The following is an 18,415-nucleotide window of genomic DNA, read 5'->3' as shown; positions in this document are numbered from 1 at the left end:
TAATAATATAAGCACAATGTATATTGCAAGTCTGACCTTGGGACGAGGCAGGTTATTGCTGTGATATATTCTGCAATGTATTCTTTGAATTGTGAATCACGTGTGCGCTTATTTCTGCATCGAAAAAGCAAATAATTTAAACATATAAATGTAGTTCATTGGATTCACCCTCTGAAATGTGTTCTGGTTAAATTAAAGTATTTTTAATGAATGATCAAAAGCAGCTGTCTCTCAGCAGGAGAACATGCGATTGTGTACCTGTGGTAGAAAGCGGCCCCCGTGAGCACCATGGAGTAATCATTGGTCCATTTGGAGGTGTAGCCCCAGCGGGATCTGGATCCATCCCAGTAGTGGCTTCTCGCCGGATAACCAACGATACGCTCCGGAAAGCTTTGCCATACTCTAAATGCGAAATCCACCTGTGGGAGCAGAAATACAGAAAATAAAGAGGGTGATATTGTACGAGAAATTAACATATGAGGCAAAAAGGATGGAGAAAAAGGAGGAGGAGATAGGGTGCGAACAAAAGGAAAGGAAAAGAGAGAAGGAATGTTAGGACAGCTTATTGAAAATATACAAGACATACTTCAGCCTAGCAGAAGAGATAAACCGATATCATTCAGATTTCAGAAAAGCTGTCTTCTGTCGTTAAGTCTCCCGTCAGAACCTCTCGCCGCTTCAGCCTGACATAAAGCACTTCAAATGGCATTGCCGTTTTGTTGGCAGCTTCCCACCCACCTGAGAAAGTCTTTAAATCAGATGTCCCTTTAGTATCTTAAACAGATTCCCTTTAAACTGTATGAAGTCTGAACTGTTACCCTCACTCTGAACCTGACCTCATATAACTACTAATACTTAAAAAAGCTTTTCAAAATCAGAAAAACAAGATACCCCAACAGACTAAATCCGAAACATTTACATTCCTTAGTTTTTGCCACTCAGAGCAGATCCATGTTTGCTTCCACTCATGTATTTGTATTGACTTTAAAGGCTGCTTCTACGATTCCACTTGCATTAGGTCAAAAAGCTCCTTCAGTACAAGCACTGAGCTGTGAGAAGGACACAATGGGTGTTTCTCAATGTCGAGGAAGGCTGCTCCAGAGCCACTATTTCAAGCATACTACGTCATCGAGTGCCGCCGAAGGACTGTTCCAATCTCCAGCATACTTGGAATTCTACCGAGCCCGGCGTCCTTCGTTCGGAGAAATTTCGAGGCTGCACATGTGTAGACTCCGCGGTCTTAAAATCCCCACAATGCTTTGCGCACGGACCAATTTCCCCAAATCTGTGGCGGAAAATGGAAGGCGGGGCTTCTCATACGACGCACACCTGCACACTTGCTCGCCTGTTCCACTCTTTGTTTTCCGAACGCCAGGAAGTATTCTTGCCTCGCTTTTGAAGCAAGACGCTCGGAAGACATGTGCTACCAAGCAAGCGTACTCGCGATTGAGAAACACCCGATGACTGGGACTCAAATGCAGTGACTCGACACAAAAGTATAAAAACTTCAATCTCTACTCAATTGAGGAAACTAAGTACTACAGGTGGAACACACTTAGCCACGAATACGGTCAAATATAAGACTAAATAAACGTGGTTCGTGGTACAAAGATAATAGAAAAATGTGGCTTGCTCTCAAGACAAACTGGCACAGGAAAAAGGGAGACGAGGACTCTTGGTAAAAGAGTTAAAGGGACAACAACAAGGCAGGAAGTCAAGGGCTCTAAACGAGATGGGATGGTCATTTCAAAAATAAAACAGGAAGTGTAATGAACGAGATTAGACATAAGTGACTTTTACTAAACACATGAAGAAGGTGTTCATCGTTTCTGGAGAAGCTTAGTCTTCATCCTCCCATTGGTCTCTCCACCTGAGCACCTGGTGTCCTTGAAGAAGTTTGATCTACCTGAGAAGGATCCTCTTTTCAAAAACTCCACTGAGACACACCTGAGAATAAGGGGATAAGCCCCTCATGAAACACAAGGTAATACACACACAAACACACACTACCCTCGAGAGACGGGGAGAACATGTATTACCAGACTGGTGGAGGTGGGGGGGAGGGGGGGGGGGCAGGAAGTGGATGTCCGTTAGCGATACCTTGCGGCTTCTGTCATGAATCGCGTGAGCAATTACTGTAAAACGCCAGCGCTAAGCCGAGAGACAGGTTGGAGCTGCCATTCTAAGTGTGGACCCTGAGTGTGTGTGAGTGTGTGTGTGTGTGTGTGTGTGTGTGTGTGATGTGTCAGATGTCTCCAAAGTTGTGTTGAAAGGATTAATGATATCATGCAAATATAATTTAGCCTTCAGAGATTAAAAGGTTCTTTATAATGTGAAATGGCATGTGTCAGTGTGTGTGTGTGTGTGTGTGTGTGTGTGTGTGTGTGTGTGTGTGTGTGTCTCTGCAGTCGTAATTTGTCTGTCTTAATTACGGTTTAAAAGAGAGGCTTGATACAGCTGAAGAATTCAAACGAGGACCGAAAGTTGGACGGTCTCTGTGTGTGTGTGTGTGTGTGTGTGTGTGTGCGAGCATGTGTGTGTGTGCGAGCGTGTGTGTGTGCGTCATACATACTAATAGATTCTACAAGGCCAGCATTGATCCGGGGAGCAGAGGGTCAATCCAGCAATAGATCTGTGACAAATCTCTCCCGACATTTGGGTTTAAGATGTCCGATGTTATCACATGAAAAGAAGCTACATCACGTTTTAAAGCCCCCGCCTCCCGCCTCAGTATGTGGTCTTTCTCCAGTGTGTTCTACCAAGTCGTGTTTCCAATCTGTTTTTGATACCTTCATTATTTCTGCTCCATGTGAAGCAATGCCACCGGGGTGTTTTCTCTGTCACCTTCTATCTGATTCAGGGTGATACAGGAGAAGAACATGTGTCTTAAACTGAGCCGGTGTCCTGCAGGTTTCGAGAGCTGAGGATAACCAGCTGGGCTTTAAGGGCCTCACCGTGGCAACAACAGCATCATTGGAACCATTTATAAACAGGGATGCAAACTCATCAGGTATGGAAAAGGTGACAAGGACCCGAGCCCCCCGACCCCACGGAATATCGGCTTTAAAATGAGGAATTACAGGATGTTAGCCGTCAGAACAACTAAAGCAGCAGGTAATAAGAACAGAAACACTAAAGAGTCACATCGAATAGAAATATATAAAAGCATTTATTTTAATTGTGTAGCAGTCAGTTTATAATTTTGGCAGCACTGTTGAGCATTTTGAAAATGTATTTTCATGCCTCTGCAAGGCTGAGTCTTTCTATCTGTATACTGGTGTAAAGTAACTAAGTTCATAAACTCAACAAGTACTATACTTGGGCACAATTTTGAGATACTTGTACTTTATTTAAGTATTTAAATGTTTTGCTACTTTGTACTTCTACTCCACTACATGTATTTAATACCTTTAGTAACTTTACAGATCTGGATGAATGATGTGAAATATAATCAAGTGTTGAATCAGACTTTAGTTCCACCTGGAGTAAATCCACCAGCTACCCTGCAGTCTACAAAGTACTTCAGACTAGCTGCCTCCTTTACCAGCTTTGAGAACACTTTCATGATCAATCATTATAAAACACATCATATATATTATTCTGAAATGGACCAATCTGCACAACGACTACTTTTACTGTCGCTACTTTCACTATATTTTGATGATAATACTTTTATACTTTTACTTGAGGAACATTTTGAATGCAGGACTTTTACTGTAACATAGTATTCCTACACTCTGGTACTTCTACTTTTACTCTAGTACAAGACCTGAGTACTTCTACTTTTACTCTAGTACAAGATCTGAGTGCTTCTACTTTTACTCAAGTACAATATCTATACTTATACCACCTCCGTTTATAGCCTTAGAAAAAAAAAACTATTAGAAAACGAAGGCTAAAGCTAACGTTAGCAGATAGTGACAATGTATGCTAGTTAGCTAGCTCAACGATTGCTTAAATATTATTGCGACAGAAACATTTTTCAGTGCACATCACGCTCTGCCGCTCCGACAGGGGGCACCGGAACGCCCCGTTCTAACAGCTGTTCACCAGCGGTCCAGTCTGTGCCACAGTGACTCCGGACCACACAGTTAATATTAACGAACGCACCCGTAGGTAATGTAGCTGCTGAAGCTAGACCCTCATACCGGAGCAGCAGAGCCTTATTATACATCCATGAGCAGAGCCGACAGGCAGGAAGACTCGAGCTTCATTATAATATATTAAAAAAGAACACCATGCGTGTCATGATGGCACATAACAGCTCACGGCCGCAGATTACTCCGGGTCCCAGACACCACCCCCCCCCCCCCCCATAACCCAAAAATATGTTTATTGCAGATCTACATGAATCACACAAACGACCTATTTTGGATTCAAAACGGCGAATTTCGTCGAAAGGTGACAAGTTTGCATCCCTTTATAAATGTTCCTCTCTGTGGTCTGAAGTGTTCTCCCACATTTATACAGAAACCTGTCAAAAGACTCTGCTGTTTCTCTCGAATGACTTCATCGCTTGTTTTTGGCTCTTTTTGTGACAGATTTGAATTCCTTTGTATCAAGTACAGATCCAGGGTGAAACTCTTCATGCTTCTCGACGCTAAATTAATACTTTTAATTTGTTCTTGCATGAATCAAGTCTTTACTGCCCAGGGCTCAACGCTAGCTTTTAAAAGTGGCTTTTGTTTGCCATGCATGGGGCGAAGCCTGCGAGCTGGTACAGGCAGTCAACTCGAGCACCAATGATACATTAACACGTGACGCGCCTCGTCCCTCTGACAACCAACCAATCACATTCTCCTAAACATGGCGCTCTATTGAAGCTGCCAGGTCTTCCTGCCTCTGCCTCCTCGCTAGCTGCTGCTGCTGTGTTCACGTGCTGCTGCTGCGTTCATGTTCCACTGTGTTTTCATGTTGCTGCTGCTCGCCCCCCCACCACCAAAAATAACGCCATATATTTCGCCTCCCAAGACTTTACACATTTCCTCTTTGCTTTTCGTTCGGGTTCACCTTGCGCTTTATCAGTTGAATCACTTTGAACATTCGTTTGAGATGTTGACGGGTTGGCAGAACTTTTTACCGCCCAGTCAAACAACTTAATTTGCGTCGCCATTTTTTGTAAAACAAACACACGCGAGTAAACGTGCAACTTAAGGATCAGGTTCCAACTGGTCACAACAATAATTAAATATCACTCAAATAATAACACGTATCTCTTTTGGGGTGCACATTTAGCTGTTTGCTGTCCTTATTTCTCTATGTTAAAACCTGGTTGCCACTGATCGCAAGCAAAGGCCAAGAAGTGGTTGACATTCTTTCTGAACGGTTGCTAATGGCAACCTGGCAACCGTTACTGTCGAGCCCTGCTGCCTTCTGTACACTTGGATCAGGTGGAAAATGCATCCTCATTCACCTGATCTAATGTGTACAACATACATATTAAAACAGCAGTAATATTAAACCAAGAGCATCAGAATATAATAGTAAACACGTCCTACACCAATGCTGCCAACATCCTCAGCTCTTAAATGAAAGAGGATTACAATTGAGCCATTTCTGTCGAATAATTTTTTCCACATCCACCGTATTGGAAATGTCTTCCAAAGGGCATAAAGCAGCACCACGCATGGCCGCCCAATCAGAGACAAAAGCTTCGTCAGGTTTTCTCCGCCGTATTCCCTCCTCTAATCTCTCTTCATGGAATAATCATACATTTAATGAGCTGAAACAATGTAATTATGGAATTGGCACAACCATTCTTCCATTGATGCATTGTAATATGAAAAGTCCTATTAAAAGTGTAACGTTCCCTCTTGCACATTTTCACTCACTTGACATATTTCATCTCCATTCAATAAATCCCCTCACCATGTTTAAAAGGGCAATTAGAGGAACGGGTTAGTGAGCAGCAAAATATTCCCTCCACTTCCCCTTCACGATTCCTCTCCCTCCCTCTCTGTCTAACATCTTCTTCTTCCTGTCGTTTCATAAAACAAGCCGTGAGCCCATAAAAGTTTAGTTGTACAAACTCGCTCGTATCGCTGTGCCACAAATTGCGTTGCCATAAAGTGTAACGGTGATCCCGGCAGCGTAGAAAAGGTGAGCATTGACTCGCTCCCCATCAATAAAACATCCCAGAGTTTAAAGACATGTTGGATCTCTTGGGCTCATCGGCCCTCACAATCCATTATGGATCGCATCTTTTACTCGCAGACAAGCTGGGAAGAAACCAGGTCGCCACTTCTAATGACTTTTAAATTCAGAGTCACACATTTAGCATCACGAATGAGCTGTTTCTGATCATTTGTATCGAGGTTCATTCTGGGTTATGTGTTTCTCATCCGTGTTAATGTGGAAATCGTATAAAAGACAGCGATTAAAGATTTTTAAAAGTGGTTGAATTACTAATCAATAATGGTAAGGACATAGATACTGAGGCTGCGGCCACACGAGGACGAAAACGGTCGTTTGCGTTACTGTTTAGTGTCATATAGACCGTTGGGCCACACGAGGACGACCGAATACGGCACTAAACGACTGAGGAAACGATAACGGGTCCCAAGGTGGATAGAACGGCATACGCAACGCTCTGGGGGGTCCAACGGCTCCGTGTGTACGCCCTATACGATCATTTTCTGATAATGATGAGGCAACAGCCCCGCCCCTCCCCACCTCTGCTGCTCACCCCCGCGTCAAAGTAAACTGCACACTGAATTCAGATTATTTATCTTTCTCTCGATATGGACGCAAGTGAAGTCTAATCTGACAGGACGGAGACACCTCTCAAACTACCTACACTAGTTATACATATGTTTATTTTTACTGTCGGCCGGGTCACTCATTACTGGATCAGCTGCTGCATGAGACAGACACTGACGCTATCCGAAGAGAAGGAGGAAAAAGAAAGGCTCTGTGTATTTTATTATTATATTATATAGAGTCGTTATTCATTTGTTTTAAAGCTCAATAAATAACAAAGAAGACCTTTGACCGGCACTTTTATCATTTTGTCCGGAAGATTTAAACTTTAATACACGCTGACTGGCGAAAAACTCTGCCCGGTTCCCTCGGCCCCCACCGCGGAGAACAAACAGAAGGGCAACCATGACAACCATGCTTCTTCTCTGCTTTTGTGGAGGAAGTTACAGCGCCACGTACAGGCTCGGCATATGTACTGCAGCTTCTCCAGCGGTTGGAGCTAAACGGAGCGGTCTCGTGTGGGCAGACACTATCCGGATAATTATTGCGTGTGGACGGAAGCTTTTTTGCGATTGCGTTTGCGTTAATCCAATGCGTTTAGCCATTTTCGTCCTCGTGTGGCTGCAGCCTGAGTCTTGCTTGAAGATTAACTCAGTGGAGTAGAAAGGTTACAAATATTTGGTAGATAAACAATTTGACAACCTAACATTAATGCACACAATATTTTGTATTCCTGCCGAAATGTATTCCATATTGTATTCCTTCTTATTCCATTCCATTGCAATGTAAATATACTGTTATATTTTACTATATTTTTTATTATTTTTAATATTTTTCTACTTCTCTAACTGTGTTTTTAATTCTTGTATTTACGCATCAAGACACCAGGGGGGTATACTACGAAGCAGGATTTTCGCTTAGCCGGCTAAATTCAGGGAAAACTCCGGTCATCCGAAGCTGGTTCTCTTTTTAGCAGGCTAGATCTCCATGGTAATATATGCTAAGCAGCTAACCTGGTCGGGACCAGGTTAGGTTGCAGGCTAAGAGCTCAACTCAGTGAAAGCACCGCCTGCTGACCAATCAGAGCTCAGTGTGCAGAGTTTAAAGCGATCAAGTCATATCACAGGAGAAAGGAAATACAGAAAAGCTGCCGTTGCAGGAAAGACGGCCGGCAAAAATCACCGACTGTGTGAACGTGAACATTAATAGAATATCACCTCCATCTTCAGAGCAATCTGACTATTATAACATTAGCGTTAAGAAAGCTCTTAAATATCGGCCACAAAATAAGTAACCGGATCAGAGTACATTAAGTACAGTCCGCGGCATATCACTTCATAATGTATCATATATCTCCTGATCTGAGTCAGCTGAGCCGTATCTGGCCGTGCAACACTCACAGTGTCACATACTGTATGCAGAAGTATTATTTTAAGCAACACATTAAGTTGACGAAACACTCGAGACAAATGTAATTGAAGTCAGATCGTGTTTTAGACGGGCAGTGATATCATAAACCTGTTAATGTACGCATTCAAACACTTGTTCTGTTTCCAGCTGTATTCACCTTGCAGGTGCAGCTCTGTGGCTTTGATCCTGGATAAAGTGTAAGTCATGGATGTTTAAAGTTTAACTTCTTCATTTTTGACTAGTATTAAAGTTCACTTTTCATTCAGGAAGTATGACGCTGCGCTGTCAGTATGCTTCTCCATGTTTGTGATTGGTCGAATGCTCCAGATACCACCCCTTTCATGTGAACGCGCACCTAACTAGATAGGACACGGCTGGCTTGAGCGATCCACTTGATAACCCGCGTCGTAGTACAGTTTAGCGAGAGCGCGTATGTTTTGGATTAGACCAACCGGCTAACTCAAACATATCCAGGTTAGGTTGAACCAGGTTCGTAGTACAGGCCTCTGGTCTCAGACAGAGGGTGAAAACAGGTGCTGCAGCACAGGCAGTATGAGAAAAATAAAGAGCTTTTTGAACATTAAAGCATGGAGAAAGTAGAGACACTCTGTTGTGTCTCGTCAAATGTGTTAGTTATGTATTATGTCTGTTTATGTAGGTCATTTATCTCTAGTCAGTCTGTGTTTATTGTCATGTCTTGTTTTCTATTTCCTGTTTTATTTTGTACTCACCTCTTGTCTTTCATTTCAGACCCTGTTTCTTCCTCCCCTTGTGTGTTTTTCCCGCCATCGTCAGCGTCTGCCCCGCCCCCGATTGTTTCCACCTGTTCCCACTCACCTCATGATTAAATAGTCCTGTGTCTCCCCTGTTCTGTGTCAGTTCGTCTTGTTTGTTTCCCCGAATGGTTGTGCCAAGCCTCAGCTAAGAAAGGATCGCTTTCACTCATGGCAGGTTTTGTTTTGTTGTTAATTTTGTAGGCTTAAGTTTTTCTTAAGTTCTCTTTTTGTGAGCGCTTTTTGTTTATTCCAGTACCTACTCTGTTAAGAGGGATTACTAGTGATGGCAAAATGAAGCTTTGAATGAAGCATCGAACCACTTGGACAATTGTGTCGGAAATAGGTTCATTTCTCGAAGCTTCAGTTACAGCGACCTGTGGATTTAACCAGTGGCGTTTTCTCCCGGAGGCCGAGGGAAGCCAGGCTTCCCCTGTTTTTTTGGATTGTAGTTATAATTTTAATAAATAAATAAAAACACTTCGTTTAGTTTCGGAAATTCTTTGCTGTGTGTTGCTGCCGGCCCGTCTCTCCCCCATTCTCATTGAGTATTTTACAAAGAGTGAAACAGCGCCCCTCTAGATGTTATGGTGAAACAGTAGATTGCACTCTCTGTTGCGAGAGGAGGCCAGCCGAAATTGGCTTCCCTTGGTGAAAAAAAAATGGAGGGATTGACCAATCAGACGAGGCTCACGTCATGCCCCTGCCGACCTGTGATTGGTCAGGGCCATGCCAAGGGAAGCCAGAGGCGGCTGGCTTCCCTTGCCTCACAATCCAATCAAATCGCATCAACTTAGTGTTGCAGTGACGCGTCCTAAAACCCGGAAGTAAGCTGCGCTCGGTTTCCCTCTACAAAAAAGCAATGAGATTTCTCCATAGGATTTTGGAAAATAGCTCGAAATAAGGTCAGTGGAAAACGAACCTGTTAGATAAATGCACGTTTTGTTCAGTGGGATAATATCCACATGTCTACTTAAATCTAATCGATAGAAGATAGATAGCGTCACTGCACCACTCTCACCGCCGTTAGAAAGTAGCAAGCAAGTGCAATTATGGAGGGTGGAGATTTGGAGTATTTAATCAAAAATAATTGTACTAAACTTCCGCTACAGCAGCAACTAAAAATAAACAAAAATAAAATCTGATGACAGGCCGATGCCCAAACTGGAGCTGAGTACAGCGAGGAAAACATGAGCGAATCGGACGTAAAGCGTTAAAGGTCTCCTGATTTAGTTTGTGAATGAATGCTTATTAGAGTTTGGGCTGGAGAGTGCGTGCGGACCTGTCGGTTAGATAACAGGCGTGTGTAAGTCCTGCATCTGATACACATGTGTGTAAAATGATACCGGGTGCTGTAATCACTCATCTGGTTACGTTATTATATTGACCACCCCCCCCCGACCCAAAAGAAAGGACGTATTATTGGCTTCCCCTAATTTTCTCCCCACGCCACGCTACTGGATTTAACGTATCTTTGCATTGAAAAATATTCGATGCACACACACACTAAGACTGAATATCATGTTAGATTTGCAATTAAAGATTGATAATTGTGTGTATTGGGTTATTGAGAAGAGACTAGAGAGTGCTGGACATGTTTTTGGGAGGAGACGGCCTTTTATCAGTTATTAAAGTTGAAAAGCAATGATTAAAATACATCCATTCCTGGCTTTGAACCAACGGAGGACATCGCCGCATCCTGGCCGCCGGGTCGACCCACTGGGCTATCTATTCCTTAAAATATTGAACTGTTTTTATATTACTGATACTTGTCTTTTTGTTCACAACTTCTCCACATTTCGAAGTGTTTCCCGAGCCAGAACGACCTATCTTTCTTCCTGGCTTGCTCTATAATGATACTACAATTCAAATGCAATGCCAACAACAACTCAACAGCAACAACGCAAACTACGACAACCCACACATTGGCGGTCATAAAGTGTTGAAGCGCTCAAATTCGAAACTGTTTCAACCTGTCACCTGTCAGAATCGAGACGAGGCAGTGCATTGAATCCCGTGAATGGACCGCGAACCAGTCAAGTGATTCATTCAGGAAAGGAAGCAGTTGCTGCTTCGGACGTCACATGTCACGTGATTTGAAGCAAGCTTCGAAGCACTGCTTCTATGGAATAGGAAGTCCAGGGTTGAAGCTCCGTTCGAAGCTTCAGTGTCAAACTGCCATCACTAGGGATTACCTTATCTTTGGAATTAAAATGACATTTTGTAACATTCAAGACGTTGTCTCTGGGTCGTGCATTTGGGTTCATCCGTTTGTGTCGAGGTCCTGACACACTACATACAAATATGAACCTGTCCTCTTTAAGTGCAGCACTTATGTATACCAGTGTGTGTCTGCCATTTATTTTTAAGTTTAGCTTATTTCCATCCGTAAGAGGCAAACTCTTCCAACATGTCAAAGCTTTGATTAAAAGGGAGAATATAAACTTTATTTCTGCTCTTGACAATGCTTGAGACAATTCACTGGTTTCTAATGTGTTCTAAAACACAGCGTCAGTGTAACAAACCGCTGGCGTGTGTCCCATCCTCTCTGGTAAGTAACAAGTGAGACTTTAATCAAAGAGGTGCTCTGTGTGTTGACAGTGTAATGATACAGACACAGCTCTCGTAAAACTCCTGACACTGAAAGCACTTTGTTTTTCATTATACCCGTTTCAATGCTGCGCTCGTCTCCTTTCCTTTTTTCTTGATTTCCATTTGATGTCTATCTTTTTCTGCTTTTATATTCCCCTTTCCTTTGCTTTTATTTCCACCTTTTTCCTCTGATATTTTCTCTTCTCCTTGTTTGCTTTTCCTTCCCTTATTCACACACTTTTCTTCTTTGCTTTCCTTCCTAACTTCTTTCTCTCCTCTCCCTTTCCCTTTCCTACTGGTTAAGTTAGATCTAATCAACATGATCTTAACAGTATCGATCCTATTACAACACATCACATTTAATTTAATTAAGACTGGGTCTCGGGCATCATGTTAACAGGGTAATTCATTGCTTTTCCCCCCTATGTTTTGTATTTTAAATCTGTAGTCGCACTTCGTTGCGTTGTTAAACTTCCCATTCATCCTACTTGGTTTAATTCCATCTGCTGCATGTGAAATGTTCCCTTTAAAGGCAAAGCACATTTTCTTCCTCTAGTTCAGTGGCCACTGCAATGATTGGCAATTCATTTGTAATGAAAGGCATTCATGATAGTGCGTTGACTGACTGCCTCATTTCAGGAAGGATCGATACCGTGTTGAGACATCACCACCTTTCGCCACAGGCTGACATGAAGCCATGCAGACGGCAGCTGGTTATACAAACACGTTTAGTTGGTGGAGTTATTCAAAATGTTGAGATCCCTTGACATGCAGTCAGTTGTCACCAAAGTAAAATAAAAAAATAAAAGGAAATGTGTGCAAGTGTACAAAAATGTATATTTCTGTTACTGCCGATTTGCACACTGCACACTGCAAAGTTAGCTATCAGATATATTGAAGCTTTTTGGGAAAGTTTAAACTCTATGAACGGCAATGTACATGTAAGCAGTGTAGCAACTGTGTTTACTTATAGTCCTAATACCAAATCATTTTCTTGTGATGTCAAAAGTTACGTATGTACAGTATATAATAATAATAATAATTCCTTACATTTATTATAGCGCTTTTTCAATGACGCTTTTACATATACACACATTACACATATATCATACATGCAATGGTCAATAGCATGAAGGCTAGGCTAATTAGCCAAACAGGGTCACACATTTTAGGATTATATATAACACTCAGATTGTAGGGTGTTGAGGTCTCCATATTAGGTTGAATACATCAAAATAAAGTTAATTATAATCAAATATAATCAAATATATTCTTGTATAACCCACAATGACAATGCATTATATTTTATGTTTTTCTATAATCACAGTATATTCAAAACACAAGCGGTTGGTTAAGTTGAGTTTAGAATCCTGTTAGAGTTGATTGGTGCCACTTGTCTTCACTGTGCACAGGGAGGGGCCCTGCCTCATGGACACATACTGAGGCCCAAAATGTGTTGTTGCCATAGCCATAGAATATGTCTGGACAGGTCCAGTCCTGCACATCAGAGGCCATGCCCTGTTTGCACACATATGGGTATGGAGGAAGTGTCTTTAGGTTTTTCTATCCTGTTTGGGGATACAAACACGAGCTGAGCTGCTTAAGGTAAGATAGCACAACGGCCACACTCACACGTAGGTAGGGCCACATCTCATTACTGATATCAAAAATCCTTCGAGATCGCTTACACAGATTCAGCGGGTCGTCTGAATTGAAACAGCAGTTCATTGAACCTGGTTCTTCAGGAGTTAATAGAGGTGAGATCTTGCTGACGTTGGTGGATCTGAGCCAAGCATTAAGCGTACATGGACTCCATTAGGTCAATTAGTAGGTCTGAGTACTTTGCCGGGATACATTAACAGCCCTCCCGATTCCGACAAGGGTTAATATAATGCGCCAGACATCTTATAAGAAATATATCAAGTATGTTGCCATCAAGACAAATCAGAAGTCAGCTGCATACATTAAAAAGTCAGTTAGAAACAGCTAACATGGAGCTAACGTTAGCTTAAGTATCAAGCTACCAACATGTTATAAAATCGGCCAACAACAGGTAACATTCAGCATTTCAATTGATAGTTGGAAATGCATGAATGCGTGCTTTTGTCTCCCTCTGTCTGAATTCAAAGACCTAGTGTTTAAAATGTAGACTGTGAATATTCAGAAGTAGTGCTACCATTGTAAGCAACAACATAAACCTTTACGGTGCCATTTCAGTTAAGAATATACTGTATATCCTGAATGCTTTTAGGCAGGCAGCCATGATGCATTGTTCACTTGTCTGCTTGGTGAGTAATTGAGTAAACCAGATGATGGTGTGTAGTTGGCCTTGTGTCATGGGATTGTGGCCGCCCGTTTTGTTGAGTAAGCATCAGTGTCTCAGCTCAGCAGTTCCTTAAGCGCCAACGTTGTGCCAATTGGTTTACATTTCACTCACCTCATTGGTGGAGAGAACCGAGTCTTCATCCAGACTGAGAACGGCATCAGTGAGGATGACGTCGTGGGGGAAAAAACGACTGCTCATCGCCTGGAGAAACAGAAGGAAATCAGACAATATTATTATAAATCAACATTATTGTCCCATCAAAAGAGTTTTATGACAGTACTGGCATGTGGCATCACAACAACTGACCTGCATTTCTTTTTGTGTGATTTAGCTTAATTTGAATGTTTTTTTAAAATACTTTTTGGGTCATTTTATGCTTTTATATGAGTGATGACAAGAAACAAAAAAGAGGGGTCAGGCCTGGTCCGTTTTTAACCCAATATCCATGCTTTTCTTAGTCTAATTTGAAAGGTTATGGCAGTATGGAAAATAAAGGCAAAGAGAAAAGGCTAACGAGAAAATCTGTTTGTTTCACTCCCTGCGGTGTCTATCGATCTTTGAGCTGCACTAATGGGTTTCTTGTGAGTCTTTATCAATTCTCCGCCTCACAGAAAGTGTAGTAGACCTTCACCCATTGGCCAACAAGAGGGCTGATGATGCTGTTATTGACTTTTAATTAAGTGTGAATTATTGAGCTGTTGAGTAGAAGAGGAAGAAACTGATTTTAACAATTTGGAACTATCATTATCACACACACTCTGTATCACACTGGTTACTGTTTGCGATTCCTCTGATCATAATCATTTGATAAACTGTTCAGAATCAGAATCAGAATCAGAATACCTTTATTAGTCCCACAGAGGGGAACTTTGCAGCGTTACAGCAGGTTACAGCGTTACAGCAGCTGCTTCAGATATTCAGATTATAATATATTACAAAATGTATATCCGGAGAATCGGAGCAGCGGGAGCGGTACTGCAGTCGCTTTACCGCACCGTTGTGACGAAAAGGGAGCTGAGCCAGAAGGCAAAGCTCTCTGTCTACCGGGCCATTTTCGTTCCTACCCTCACCTATGGTCCTGAAGGATGGGTCATGACCGAAAGAACGAGATCGCGGATACAAGCGGTCGAGATGGGTTTCCTCCGCCGGGTGGCTGGTGTCTCCCTTAGGGATAAGGGAGAAGTTCGGTCATCAGGGAGGGACTCGGAGTTGAGCCGCTCCTCCTTCGCGTCGAAAGAAGCCAGTTGAGGTGGTTCGGGCACCTAGTTAGGATGCCACCTGGGCGCCTCCCTAGGGAGGTGTTCCAGGCACGTCCAGCTGGGAAGAGACCGAGGGGTAGACCTAGGACCAGGTGGAGGGATTATATCTCTTCGCTGGCCTGGGAGCGCCTTGGGATCCCCCAGTCAGAGCTGGTTGATGTCGCCAGGGAAAAGGAAGTTTGGGGCTCTCTGCTGGAACTGCTACCCCCGAGACCCGACCACGGATAAGCGGGAGAAGATGGATGGACAAAATATAATTCAACTAATAAATAAAGATTGGCATATCATGTTAGGTTAAGACTTCCAGTAGCAGAATACAAAGTAATTAAAATCAGCACCAACTTTACAATCTGTAATTATTATATAAATCTTAATCCCGAATTTTCATTTATTACACAGCTTAGTTGGATACTTGATTTTAATTTTCCAGTGACGTTTACAATTGAGTATTTCTCCATTTACTTACAAATCTGAGTACTTCTTATACCTCTGATGGGCAGTGGTTTGACGGGTTTAATTTCCGTCAACTGAGTCTAACGATATACATTTATGTTCTGTAATCAAATAATGATCCCAAATATGCAGCAGGTTTTATTTCAGGGTCCAGTTGATGTTGCTTTATTAGTAGTTGAGAATTCTCATTCACTGCTGACCTGAAGTTAAGCTATGCACTTCAACAATGTTAATGGCTGTCTTCTTTACAAGGTAAAATATGAAGTATGATCTCACTGTATCTCACATGTACAGTAGTTGTAACGGTCTGAATACATCTCCATTAAATTGGGAAGAAAACCTGTAAAATCGTAATTATCTTGGTTTAATGTAATCGAAATGGACCTTGATATTAACTACAGCAGTGACGCTTAACACAGATTTGATGTCTTAAATAAAGTCAATATAATTTACACCCGCAGGGGAAATATTAAGCAGCTTATTTGGCATTTCAGGTTAATGTCTCCATTTCAGCCTAATGAGCCGATGGATGCCGACTCATCGAGAAATGAGGCTTAACATCAAATTAATTTGAGCGCAAAACCCTTAAATTGTTTGGGAGTGCCACATAAAAATAAATGCATTAAATCAGTGCTTAGAGTGAGAACTCTTTTGGCAGATAATATATTTTATTTGGATGGATGCCATATAATCAGCAGGCAGGTAATTAGTTCAGTTAGGATGGTGGTCATGGTAGTGTAACAGTCCTCAGCTTTCCAAACCACGATCCATCCATCTTCTCCCGCTTATCCGCGACCCGCAATTACAAAACACCATTGCAGTGTAACTGGCTTAACTAAATGAGATACTTGCCGGATAATAAACTGCATTCAGGCTGGACTAATGATCTAAATACATATTTGTGGAATTTTTTTTTTTAAATGCCAATAACATTATCATTGGCCTGTTTTTTTCCTCCACTTTGGTCGAGATTGAAATATCTCAATAATTTTTGGATGCATTAACATGACATTTGGTACAGAAATCTTTTGTGTCCATATATGAATCCAAATTACTTTAATGATCTCCTTTATTGTCCTCAAGTAGCAAAGGTCGGGCAAAACTATTCACTTATTATTTGAAACAACAACATTTGGTCGAGACATTCACCTTTTACTCTGATGAAATGTAAATAACTTGGGTCATCCCTAACATTTCTGAGTGTCATCGTCAGGTCGAAACTCACATTTTTCCAACCATTATGTTTACAATGTGCAAACCTAATGACGTGCAAAGCAACTTTAGCAAATGTCTGCATGCTAAAACAATAAACTGTTTCAATGGAACAAATACCTTTTTTAACATCATAGCATGTACAAGTAGTGCAGAAATATGAACCTGAACATGAGTTCTACCTGTGCACATACAGACAGACACTGCCCCCCCCCCCCCCTCCCCCCCTCCCTCTGGCTGGTGTTGATGCTTTTCTGCCTCCGGACCGAGATAAGATCCCAGTTCAATGGTCTAAGCCTTATCTTAGTCGCCCTCCTTCCACCCATTTCCTCTCTTTATATTTGGCGTGACTCCTCTTACTTCAAGGGGAGTCTTTGGAGATATCCGTTCTATCTTAATGTCCCCGATTACTGCTGAGAGTCAAAGATCACACTCCTTGTTGTTAACCACCAACTATGTGTAATATGTGCAATATATATATACCGGTGTATGCCGTTAAAAACTGTGCAATATATACCTGGCTGCTATATCCTCAGAACTGTTACAGGATGTGTTTTTTGTAAATTGTGTATTTTTTATTATAATGTATTTGTATCTTTAATATTTTTTTTATGCATGCTACTTAAGTCAGTGGTTCCCAACCTGTGGGCCGCGGCCCCCTAGTGGTCCGCGAAAGCATTGCAAGTGGGCCGCCAAATAATTTGCAAAATATTATGATTTGTGTGGAAACATTTCATTATTAAGATTTTGAGATTTGAACCTATTTTCATTTCTTAATCCTCCTTAGCAACGGCCATTACAGTCCTTGACAGCGGTCTGTACTACTGGATTAACAACGTGTCACATGTTCTGAATTGACCAATCAGAATCTACTAAACCGTGTAATAAAAATGTCTGTTTGTTACTGATGGCCAGCTCCTTTTCTAATTACAGGGTGTCTGCAGGAATCCTGAAGTCAAATGTAAGACCTTTTTTAAGACCCTTCCCATACATTTTAAGACCTCATCGCCACTTGGAGTTCTAACCGGTTACCTTGGCGACACACTTTACCTCACATTGACTATATACAGTATTGATTGTCCTTCCTCCTTATCTTCCAACCATTTGGACGCAGACTTGCATTTCCCCATAACGATGTTGCTTAGCAACCGGCGTAAACGGACCGTCGCGCTATCAAGCAGTGAGCGTGCGCTGTCCTGTTCAGATGACGTCAAACCCAACGGGATGCCATCAATAAACCATTTCCCCTCTGTGGGACTCATACAGGTATTCTGATGCTGAGATCACATCTAAAACAAGTGAAACAACAACATTTGGAAACTGTGGTTGTTAATACAATACTCATCCTACTATAACTGGATGGACGATGTGAAAGTGTTTACAGTCAATACATTGGAAACTAAATTATATTTCGAGGTGAACACAAGACTATCAATTCACCCCTGCCCTGACCCTCTGTCCAATCACGCTTTGGCATATGGTCCAACTTCACCTTTGAACTCTTCATGTTAATGCTCCTTTGGTGTAATTGAAATGCACACTTAAGGGTTCAGGATCAATGCTGAAGATTTACTTATCAATATTACATTCTGGTTGTGATGGCAACACATGCGATACTGCGAGGTGATGGATGCAGGTGAGATACAGTCGACATATTAACAGTGATAGTGGGGAGACCTTCGATCATATTG

General features: G+C 42.0%; 1 protein-coding gene across 1 annotated transcript in view; it reads right to left on the bottom strand.

Annotated features, from left to right (window-relative positions):
- Positions 1 to 18,415, bottom strand: part of LOC117439799 (exostosin-1) — a 316,371-nt gene that overhangs the window by 10,211 nt on the left and 287,745 nt on the right. The window contains exons 9-10 of the mRNA XM_034075884.1: positions 13,912 to 14,001; positions 259 to 419 (exon numbers count right to left, since the gene is read on the bottom strand). Of these exons, the coding sequence (XP_033931775.1) occupies positions 259 to 419; positions 13,912 to 14,001 (251 nt within the window). The remainder of the gene's footprint in view (positions 1 to 258; positions 420 to 13,911; positions 14,002 to 18,415) is intronic.

Source organism: Pseudochaenichthys georgianus, chromosome 24 (assembly GCF_902827115.2).
Source record: "Pseudochaenichthys georgianus chromosome 24, fPseGeo1.2, whole genome shotgun sequence".
Classification (NCBI taxonomy): domain Eukaryota; kingdom Metazoa; phylum Chordata; class Actinopteri; order Perciformes; family Channichthyidae; genus Pseudochaenichthys; species Pseudochaenichthys georgianus.
This window is presented reverse-complemented; position numbering and strand designations above follow the sequence as displayed.